This window comes from Pavona decussata, unplaced genomic scaffold (genome assembly GCF_977016875.1).
Source record: "Pavona decussata unplaced genomic scaffold, jaPavDecu1.1 SCAFFOLD_79, whole genome shotgun sequence".
NCBI classification, from domain to species: Eukaryota; Metazoa; Cnidaria; class Anthozoa; order Scleractinia; family Agariciidae; genus Pavona; species Pavona decussata.
Genome location: NW_028145497.1, coordinates 364293 through 376019, shown reverse-complemented (window position 1 = coordinate 376019; position 11727 = coordinate 364293). Strand labels below are relative to the sequence as shown.

The 11727-nt window shown below is 41.3% G+C and overlaps 1 protein-coding gene across 1 annotated transcript; it reads right to left on the bottom strand.

The window, feature by feature from the left end:
- Positions 1-616: 616 nt before the first annotated feature.
- Positions 617-10145, bottom strand: LOC146476130 (dual serine/threonine and tyrosine protein kinase-like). Its single transcript, XM_085114955.1, has 5 exons — positions 9390-10145; positions 4609-5526; positions 2971-3518; positions 1994-2240; positions 617-1197 (listed from the first exon to the last, which is right to left on the bottom strand). Exons 1-5 carry the CDS (start codon positions 10026-10028, stop codon positions 739-741), a joined length of 2811 nt encoding a protein of 936 aa, XP_084971081.1. The 5' UTR covers positions 10029-10145; the 3' UTR covers positions 617-738.
- Positions 10146-11727: the final 1582 nt, after the last annotated feature.

The following is an 11727-nucleotide window of genomic DNA, read 5'->3' as shown; positions in this document are numbered from 1 at the left end:
TTCGCGGGTTCGTTCACTCGGTTTCTCGTTCGTTCGTTTTCGCAGGTGAGCACTCGGCGGACCGTTTACGTTTCTGGTTTGTTCAGTTGTTCCTCCGTTTGCCCAGTTCTTCTTGCTATTTATGAGCATAAACATGTTATAAGCAATAAAATTTAACCAATTAAAAGCTGTATTAAAACATTACGAAGAAGTTCCTTCATGTTTTTTTTTTCTCTGTCATGCTACAGAGAAAGACTTCTTCTTTCTCCGATCTGACACAAATACCTGGTAACAAACTCGTTCCCAATCTTTCGCAATGCCTTGAAGGGGCTACCAAGCTTCGTGTTGACAAGATGGCGGACGCAGAAAACGGAAAGAGGACACGGTAAACAAGTTCTCAAAACAAGACTTTATTTCAATTACTTTATGGCATCGATACTCAAGGTAGTCAGGAGTTTATTCAACCTTTTCTCTTGAAATATATTATTCTAAATCGAACAATTGCTTGTGGGTAACTAAAGAACTGTTCATTGCCCTTTTAACCGAGTGCTTGCCACCCAAAATTCAGCCGGCGATGACCTCTTTCCCAGCCGGCGAATTTCGCCGGCAGCCGGCGCTTAGCGACAACCCTGCAACGCCAAAACTAAAAACCAAGAACCCTTATGAGGCGCTCCTAGGTTGATTCAGAATGGGCATAGAGTCTGCTTGATTTCATAGGTTGACTTCCTTGCAATACATCTTTCTTCGGAGACTTTTTTGCTAAAGCACCTCGAGTTCTTTAAAAGACCTGTTTTGCTGGCGTTGCTTGACCGAGGAGCCGCGTCGGTTTTCTGCCCGTTTGATGATTTCGAACAGCTTCGGTTGAATGACTCCAAGGAGGGGTCGGCCGCTCGGGTCCCCACACCAGCACTGCTCCATCAATGCCCAACATTCGTCGTCAAAGTTCGCTAAGCGCTCGGGACGGACACCGCGCCGAACGGCCGACCATAGGTGATCTTTACTAGCGCACTGCTCAAACGCCAAGGGAAGGCGCACGGTGCCTGCGCAGATGTACCAGAAGAGAATGCCGAAAGCGTAAACATCCACGCTGTTGTCGTACCTCCCCGAAAACAGCTCTGGAGCCATGTGAATAGGAGTACCCACAATCGAGCCGGACATCATGGCCTCTGGCTTGCAGAATCCCAAGTCGGTGATCTTACCACGGTTCCTGGCATCCAACTGAAAATGAAATGTTATTTCACTTTTAGTTTTAACTTTATTTAGCTTTATTGACATGTAGCTTTGCCATGCGAACACAAATAACGACGATACAAAGTGTTAAAAACAAAAAAACAAACAAACAAAATGGCTGGGGAAACACTACAGTTAAGGCTTATTACAGTGGTCCCCTCATATTTGGTTGGGGGAGTCATCACAACTCATTCTATACAATAATATGCTAGAAGTACTCAATAATTAGTTAAGTGCGTTCGATTCAGTCTGCTTGCAGCTGTATGGACAGGCACTTCAAATTATGAGTTAAAACCTTATTCCAAAATGGCTACCATTTTACCGTCGGTTGCATCTAAGTGTGTACAAGGGAGGGAAAAACATGTTCTAGTTGGGTGCAAACATGACATGTTTTGGCGCCGAACATTCGAAGTTTGGAGTAGGCGGCTGTTGTTGACTTGATTTCTTAAGCTCAAAAATCAAAAGAATGTTTTACCTTGAATGGGGCAAGAAGGGGTAAATTGAATGCAAACAAAATAATTTTAAAATGGAAGCCATTATGGAACTAATAATAAATGAATTAGTAAAGGTGCATTCGATCTCATGGCATCCAGACCGAAGCGACTCAACCCGCGGGACTTCACTTAGCCAACGGGATTCAAAGCTCTCGCATGAAATCGAGGCGAGTGGTCAGCCAGTCCAAGATGGCACCCAAACCATGAAATCGCATAGCACCCAGAAAGGTATGCGTTTTCCTAACACTGAACGCAATAATGTTTATTAAGGCACAATTCAGTATACTCACCAGTACATTCTTGAGCTTGATATCGCGATGCACCAACCCTTGACTGTGCAGAAATCGGATGCCTTCAGCCACATCAAGAGCAACAATCAGCCTCCCTCTGTAGTTAAGCCCTGTCTTGATCCCCTGGTACAGATCTCTCTGTAACCTGTCCATGACTAGCAGCACAGCAGGGGAGCTGCCTCCACCATAACTGTAGTCGATGACTGAGCCTATGATGGAGACAATGTGATTGTGTTTTGGAATGGACCTGTGCAAGACAGCAGAAAGAGACAATTTATTACTTTCACTGATGGTGTAAATAGCCCTTCTCACCCTGCCATTCCAGGGGGTTGGGGGCTGGGGGAAGGTGGGATAGCAGAGGGAAGGGTGCCAACTTCTCCCACCACAATAACCTCTCATGCACATGTATTCCCTTCTTCATAGGCAACAATTCATTACCCAAAACTTGTACACAAGTATATTGTAAAGGAAGCACCGCTGAGAGTCAAGGCTCTGGTGTGCATGGAACTTGCCCTCATTGCTTACATCTAAATGTTACCAATAGCTTGTTTGAACTTCCAATTTCATTAGTGCCTTTTGATAGCATTTATCTAGATACTGGCCAGCATGCAGAGAAGATTTTAGTCAAAAGCAGACTACGGGTGCAAAGCCAGTTCTTGAACATGAAACTTCATTTAAAATGCTTCAAGTACGAAGGAACACACTTCATGAATAGCCAATTTTCAATTACTGTAAAATGTAGTTTACTCTGTACATCGAAAACAAACACTACCAAGAACAAGAGAGAAAAACAATCTGAGCACCAATGAATCCCTAAAGCCAGAGCCAAAAGAGAAACACAAGCTATTTCTATATTATCAACATGCATGTTCTCCTTACTGTAATCAATGATATTACAAGGAAAAATTTCATGCTGATCACTGTGAGAATTAAGACTGAATCATCCTTTTTCCGAGTACTATTAAATTTCAGTTTACCTTGTGTAAAAGAATTCCAATGCCAAATCATTCCAGTGTTTGTCGTCAGGTGGAACAACAGATTTGATAGCACAGGGGTGATGGCCAGCCCATCTCTCACAGGAATACACAACTCCATATTGCCCTCTGCCAACCTCTCGACCCATCTGTGGCATTCCGTACACCACCACGTCTCTCAGTGAAGTGCTTTCCAAAGCAAGTCTTGCAATCTTGGGTGCATGGCATTTACGCACTCTCATCCGCTTCTCCTCGGTTCTTTCAAGTCTACCACAGTGGTGGGCTTCAAGTATTCTCAAAGAAGTAGCAAAGGCCTCGTGGGATTTCTGCAGACGCAGTCTGAACTGGGAACATATGTGCCTTGCCAGTCGTGTTTCACTCAGACTTGTCAGCATGTCCTGTGCCACTTTCCTTTTCCAGGCTCCATCTACCCTGGGAGGGGCTTGTCCTGGCAGAGTTTGGAGAGCTTGTTTCATCTTCTCCCACAAGAGTCGAGCTAACGATGAACTAGCTCGCACTGTAACCTCAATTTGGTAGGCTGAGTCTAGAACCTGTTTACAGAAGCAGATTGCAGTTATAAATAGCAAGTAACAGACACATCAGTGTTGAAACTATTGTTAACCCAGTCACAGATAAACTCAGGGGCAAGTGGAACATTTGAGATGAGGTTGAAACCTCATGGGATGTGTGGCAGCCAAGAAATACATGTACTAGGATACCAGGGCTTTTTCACTCAGCTGTGATTGACGTGATGCTAACACTAAAATGTACATCAATAGCAAAAACTATCAACATTTAATTAGTCAAGGCGATCGCCAAACAATAACACCAGAGAAAGTAGGCCACATAGCAGCAAGTCCATACATGTACATTGTGCCTGCTAAAAATTATGTGCCCAGTACAGTACTGTACATGTACATGAGCCTACCAAACAGCTGTAATTTAGTACTTGAATGGCTTGAGCAGTTTTCAGTTGAGTGTCCTAAAAACAAAACTAAAGTAATTACTCTGGCCAATCAGAGAGATGCCAATGGCGCTTAGTTTTGGTTTTGGTCCTCATTGGTCGACAAAGTGGTGTGCCTTTTGCTACCAATCACAGAGCAAAGTATTTAGCAAAACCACAGCAAAAAATTAATTTCTACACTCATTTGGAAACCACATCTGACATCAATAACAATGTACAATCCAAATGATTTTGTTGCATAGCAAGACATGTCTCACCAACTGAAGATTTTTATGTGTTGATCGGGAAAATTACAGACATCTACACTCTTGGATTTTTAAGGAAAGTTGATCTAGGTAACAGTTTTTGCCCTGCATCATGGAGCAGTCTCAAAGACAAATGCATTGCCCTTTCTGGCAACTTTGAACTCAAGTATAAATCAATGATAAGAGTGTGTTGCAGCAACTGATAGGCACGTCTTTTATTGGCACATGTACACGTACAATTTCTTTTGGAATAATTTATTTGGGAGAGTTTGTTTCAATATGAACTGAAGACATTTTGCCGTTAGTGTTCATCTTCCTCGTTGTTCTGATCTGCATGATTGGTCAATCGTGATATTGTAAACTGAAATTACATGTAGATGCTGTTCACTATCTGGGCTTCAAGGCCTGAAACACCTGACCTTCACTACTCACATGCTTTAGTGATGCAGTTGCTGTCTCCCCATTCTCATGAATTCCTTCAGCATCCATCTTCTCCAAGCTTTCAACACACCTCCTCAGAGTGCCAACAAAATTTTCTTGGAGATACCTCACGGAGCTGATCAAGCCTTGTGCAACTGAGTTGTTGATCCGTGCGAGAACAAGCTCCTGGATGACTGTCGTGCAGTGCTGTAGATCTTTGGGGTTTGCAAGTTCCTCGTCTGTGATAAGTTTTACACCTTCAAATTTCAGTTCCTCAACTTCTTTCAAAACCTCTGGAGTCAATGAGGAAATGGCCGAATGTATAAGATCTCTAATCTCTTCCTGCTTACGGCTTGCACTCTCCATAAGTGCTTTGTACAGGTCTTGTTCCTTCTCCCTTGCATAATCAAGCCTGCGAGGCGTGATGACCATATCACGGGCCATATCAAATGCAGTTGTAATGAACATTCCTAGGACTCTTACATGTGCTTCGTTCAGGACTGTTGCCGCCCAAACCACATTGTACTGAAGCACTTGTCGCACAAACAGCAGAAAACATGGAAACAGTGCAAAATCTTCAATGAGATTCGATTTTGGTCTACAAGCCAACAAGATGGAAGAGTTTGTTTGCTGCTCATGGCTTTGTGACATTTTCTCCCTATCTGTTTCCATGGAGAGGTACTTCAGCTCGCACAGCTGCTCAAACAGTCTTGCTTTACTATTTTTGGAGTTGCGTTCTATTCCTATGTTTCCCATGTTGGTCTCCCCGTCACCCATACCTGAACTGAAGTCATCTTCACTCAAACTGTCCAAAACTTCATTTTGCCCTGATTCTGTCATGGAATCAGTGAGCTCTTTTCTGTTACACTTTACAAAGAAAACAGCCATGTCTGGAGCTAAAGCCTTCACTTGAAGGAGTTCTGATTTGTCCTGAAAGCAATTACAGTAACAGTAAATATTAGGTTACTATGACTGTACAGCTGTAACGTGTGAGAGAAAAGCAAACTATGATATTACATGACTGTACAGTCACCTCTTGCCTTGCATACACCTCACTATTACAGACACCCCGATAATACAGACAGCAGCTAAATCCCCGGCAAAGATAAACTGCAGACATTTGACTTACTAAATAAATTCCACCTGTTATTATGGACTCTCACTGTAAAGGACACTAACTTGAAGCAGTAAATCAAAAGAATAACTTCTAAGAAGTACTCGACAGCTTTAATGGTTAAAATTGCAGAATTCATGGCGAAGACAAAGGACACATTCCCAAGACAGATTGTGGTTCTCAAAGCGAACCCGAAAGGTCATAAGCTTAGAACATTCGCGTCTCGGCCACGATGAGTATAGATTTATCTTTTCTATCAAATACTGGGTATTACACTCTGACTGGCAGCCGAAGCTCACTATCCGATAAAATGAACGTGAAATAGATCTGTAGTCTTCATACATATTTGTTTTGGTGAAAAAAGAGCCCTGTTGACAGGCTCAAATATAACAAGATTGTGGTTTAAGCTGGCAGAGATTTCAGGTGAAATAGAGGGAAGGTCAAAGAAGAAGAAGAAGAAGAAGAAGAAGAAGAAGAAGAAGAAGAAGAAGAAGAAGAAGAAGAAGAAGAAGAAGAAGAAGAAGAAGAAGAAGAAGAAGAAGAAGAAGAAGAAGAAGAAGAAGAAGAAGAAGAAGAAGAAGGAGAAGGAGAAGGAGAAGGAGAAGGAGAAGGAGAAGGAGAAGGAGAAGGAGAAGGAGAAGGAGAAGGAGAAGGAGAAGGAGAAGGAAAAGGAGAAGGGGAAGGAGAAGGAGAAGGAGAAGGAGAAGGAGAAGGAGAAGGAGAAGGAGAAGGAGAAGGAGAAGGAGAAGGAGAAGGAGAAGGAGAAGGAGAAGAAGATGTTATTTTTGACCGTGTGAAGTCGTTTGATTGTAAATGTCATTGCACCATGGGCCCTAGTCTGAAATGTCAGCCGTCTCCTCCCCCTAGCCCACAGGGGGCGCGGGAGAGAGAGACGTCTGAATTCCGAGCGTTATAATGTTGTCCATTGATGTCACGTACTTTTGCGAATATGATAGGTAGTTTTTGATTGGTTCTTCCCTAATTGAAATAGATAACCACTTCTTATTGGTCGAACTTGCGAAAACAGATATTCCATTTCGGCGGCGAATATAAAGTGTTGACAGGCCAGACACAACTCGTAAGTTCCTGGTGTGAAAAGTGACTTCTCGTTTAACGACGTCTTTAACGTGGTTTTGCTCTCGCGAGTATATCTCTTAAAGATTTTCCTTTTTGGTATGAGGTAAGTAAGAGGCTCTTTCAATATTTCTCGAGCGGGGTGGTAAGTTGTGAAGATGGGAAGAATTTTATTTCGCACTTTCTCGTTTTGTTGTAAAGCCGACTTCCGTTCAGTGAATTTTAATGGGGGTCTTTAATCTCAGAGGTTATTTTTTTTAATGAGATTGTGTTGATAGCCTCTTGCCTAAAGGCGCGTTTTGAAGTTGGTGGTATTGCAAAAGAATAATCTCACTGAGTAGTTGGTTCTCAGAAGTCTCAGCGATTCTACAATCATGCGGGAATCCTTGACATTCGCACGCACTTTAAACCTACAGAGATCTTCCACTACACATTTTTCTTCCTGCCTCCCACCCGGGTCAGAAAAGGACTAATAAAAAATGAAGCCCTGAGACTTCTTCGAAACACTCTGCAAAATCATTCTATTACAACATCATCCACTTCAAAACGCACTTTTGGGCTAGAGGCTACCCTTACAATCTCATTTCAAAAATAACCTCTGATTTTCGCTGAACGGAAGTCGGGTTTACAACAAAACGATAAAGTGCGAAACAAAATTCTTTCTTTTGGCACAACTTACCACCCGGCGTTGCCTAACCTCAAAAACATCTTGAGGAGCAAATGACTTTTAATTCAAAACCAACCATTGCTTCAAGAAATATTCTGAAGGACCTACTCTTATTTCATACCAAAAAAAAAACAGTCCAAAAAAGCAAAACCATAACGAGAAATCACATTTCAAACCACCGTACCACGTTAATATGAGTCGTGTCTGGCCATAGCCTGTCAACACTTTATTTACTAATAACATTTATCGGAACATTCTTCAATTCATCTTCGGTGGAAAATGAAGTGCGATCCCGTTCATACATTCTTGATGCTTCGTCTTCAAATTTTACGGCTTACAAAACGCACACAACCTCCTACGTTATGCATGCTGCAATGCTTCCATGTGCTTCCATGACTAGTGGCCGCCATGTGGTTTCAAAGGTTTTTATTTATGCAAATTTGCATAAATTACTGTGTGACGTCAACGGACGACATTATAACGCTCGGAATTCAGACGTATCTCTCTCCCGCACCCCCTGTGGGTTAGGGGGAGGAGACAGCTGACATTTCAGACTACATGGGCCCTGGATGGTTTTACACTATTAAGCAATGATTCAATAGTAAATGCGAGTCAGGTCTGTATCTGTGTGGCTCGACCATTACATTATCATAATGCAATTTCCAATATGACTTCTAGTACAATGGTGTACATGTAACATAACATAATGTCAGCAACAATATTACGTTATCTTTTTGATTATAACTATTCAATTAGCTCAATCACAAAGGGAAGATAGGTTTTTATAAAATCTGCGAGGTGTACAATGGGAATAAATGTGGCTGCTTATTAAGCCTTTATGGCTTTCTTGTATTAATTTGAAGCATATATTCCCTTACATTTTCTTCAATGTTTTCACCAAATATTTCAAATCAGAGCACAAGGTTTAAAGACTTTCTCATCTAAGTATTAAAGTGACCTGTCCAAGTACCAAGTGAACCTGGCTGTTTGTATCCACCAGCTCACTAATGACTGCCTTTGATAAATTATTTGTATTGTATTTATAAACAGATTGTGACTGTGGGTAGCCATTCAAAGTTAATACTTGCATCAACCAAAACATCCTGCATAAACGCCTCCAGGCATCTTGGTCCACTTGCATAAGGATCATGTATGTCTCTTACAAGCATACGGATGGTCATGGGTTTGAGCCAGTTAGCTCAAGACTCTCATGTTTTGCTTTGGACCCCATGCATGTAACATGACTTTTTGGACTTTCTCAAATTTAATCACATTTTTTGCCATTAATACAATATATAGTCCAAAGGTTGAGAAAGAAGACAAAATCGGATGGGTTGGATAAACTCAAACAACCAATCTGCCATGCCTGCCTTTTCATAATAAACTTGGAAAATTTCTTCAGTTAGAACAAAGCCCTGGTTAGAAGCCAACTATAACCTGATGATCCAGTTGACTAGCCAATCAAATTACATTCCTTTTTTTTTCTTCACAATAACTATAGTAGAACAATGGAAAATTGGTTCCATCGATACTTCGGCCAAATCAATTTGAAAGTGTTTGGTCTTTAATGAAAAACAATTATTCATAGCGAGACAATTAAAGGAAAAAGACCAACCTGGATGATCAAAACCATATTGCCCGTAGGCTTACTATAGACAATTTAGGAAAGCAAACGTGCAGTGCAGTAGGTTTGCTTTCAGCTATAAAATACGTTTACTAAGAAGATTTTAAATAACTACCAAATAACACGTTCGAAATCGAAATTTGGATCACTTAACTTGCTTTAACGTAATGTCAAGTGATTTGCTACTGAACCCACTACCCGGGACAAGTGTTAACCTGTTTTTCACGCGCAGACCAGATGCAATGTTCAACAAAGCGGAGCTCAACCTAATTGCGTTTCACAAAAATTAAAAAAAAGTTCAAGATTTCACCTACCTTTTCTGTCAAGATATCAAACTCTACGGCGTACAGAACAATTGGAAGAACATCCTCGCAACAGGCACGAAATATATTTTCCACATCGCCCTCATGATTGCTCGGCGAGCAAACCAATTCAGCCCCCGCTTTCAATAATGGGTGACTCAGAGAAACCTCTGCTACAGCGCTCGCCATTGCAGGGTCGTCTCGTTGTACCTCTGTTAGTTCAAGATCTGCTCTGGGAACACATTCCCACGAACCTTCATAAGCGTTTAAGTTAGCAGCTAGTTCAAAACTGTCCGGTAAAACGAGACTCACGTTAGAAATGTTCCCGTACTTTATGCGAATCATACGCCATGATGTTCGACTGTCCAATTCTCCGACTACGGGTAAGACGGGTTCTCCAAGCAATTCGTTTATCACGCAAACTTTAGCGAAGCACGTCTGTCCAATGACAATTATCGTTGGAGGTTTCTCGCAAACTCTAGCCAAGGACTGATACTCGTTTTCGGGAAAATACGCAGATAGGACATCTTGGCTGAATTGGCCAGACTCTTGAATGTCCTGAAAGTATCGATTTGTATCTCGCTTGATCTGCTTTAGAAGACGGGAATGCTCTTGAAACTTGCTTATTTCATACGGAAGATTGGCAGCCATGATAAGAATATTAGACCATGGATAAACTGATGGTCAGCCAACTTTTTTCGAGCCCCAAGACATCTTCTCAACCAAGGAAGAAGATTCTAGCTAGTGTTGAGCAAGTTGATATCTCAATCGATCCAGCGGAGTCTAAAGTCTAAAGTCGGCATCCCAAATATGGCTCTGAAACCCAAATATGGACAAATGCTTTGTTTTTGTTGCGTGACAGTTGTGACCTAAATTGTCACAAAAGACCCCGTTGCATAACATAACAACACAACAGGATCCACTTTCTCTACCGCAATAGCCGGAACGAAGTGTTTTGTAAGAATTGTTAAATTTCTTTTCAACGGAATCCATAGGCTTTGGGACGACAGAAGGTGGGGATGGGATGGGGAGGATGGGGGGTGGGGGGGGGAGGGGGTATACGGTTGAAACGGAAAAAGTGGAGTACGCCGAGGAGTTCCTCCCGAAAGTCGTCCGTTTGTTCCCGGAAACAGTACCATATATTAAATCCACTTGTTGAATTTTCCGGCACGTTAGACCCATGACACATTCATTTAATTTGAGTGGGCATTGTTTAATGAAAGGAGAATATCACAGAAAATCAGTTCACCTCCTAAACATAAGATTATCAGTAATGGCATCATTTTTTTTAATCGAAAGCTTCGGCTAAATGGAAGCGCAAGTATCTAGAAATCCTCGAATAAGCGTCTCCGGCCTCAAATAAAAGAAAAAAAAATTGTAAAACTCGACTGAGTGAGATTAGAAACCCGATGACGAGTTTTTTTTTTTTTTTTTCTTTTTTTTTTTCTTTTTTTCGCTTGGGCAGGGGGATGGGTTGGTATGGAGCAGTGCGCAGTAGGGAGGAACCCCGTTTCCGCCCCTCCCAATTTACAAGGGGAAAAATCCTGGGAACGAGGTTGTTATGGACGGGGTCGAGGTACCCTTTTTGTTTGTTTTATGTTGTTATTGTTTTTCTTTTTCTGTGTGTGTGTAAAAGAGAGTGCATTTCCACTGAAAATTGATGTATATATATATATATATATTTATATCAATTAACACTGCACAGAGTTCTTGAACAAAGTTCCTTTCCTCAAACATGAAATTGTTTCTAGAGCGTCAAAAAAAAAAAAATGCGAGTGGATATTCAAAGTGCCAGTAAAAATAGCAAAAGCCTCTCAAGACTGTTCGCCTCAACAAAACGGCAAACGCAAACTTGAAAGACCGAAGAACTCACAGTGGAAACCAGCATGTGAAGTCGAAAGGTCAGTCTCTGGAGCCCATCCTGCGAGTTAATAAAGGCTTTTAGAAGGATGTCCGAAGCCAAAACAAAAGAGACGCGACACATACAAATATGGTACAAAAGAAAATTAATACGAGAGACTTATAACAAACATGCTGTACTTGGTGGTTTACCTCGGTACAGCATGTTAATTTAGTTTAAAGGGGTACTGTATTGTACTACCGGTATCATCATCATCATCTTATATAGAACCTTTTCTCTAACATAACATTTTTCGTAGACGACCGGGAGGAAAAATATTGAATGACTTCTCCAACTATACAATACAATACAATACAATACAATACAATACAATATTTATTTTGCCATATACAACAATTACATATGGAAAAAAAATGATGAAAATTGACGAAAGAAAATAAATGGCGAGAAAACCTGAAAGAAACTTATGGACTTATGACAATTAACTTT

Bases quoted from the DNA above. Each gene is read 5' to 3' on its own strand.
- LOC146476130 (XM_085114955.1), bottom strand. From the start codon at position 10,028: ATGGCTGCCAATCTTCCGTATGAAATAAGCAAGTTTCAAGAGCATTCC. The intron at 5,527-9,389 runs GTAGGTGAAATC...AATTGCTTTCAG, and splicing joins TTGATATCTTGACAGAAAAG to GACAAATCAGAACTCCTTCA. The intron at 1,198-1,993 runs GTGAGTATACTG...TTTCATTTTCAG, and splicing joins TCAAGCTCAAGAATGTACTG to TTGGATGCCAGGAACCGTGG.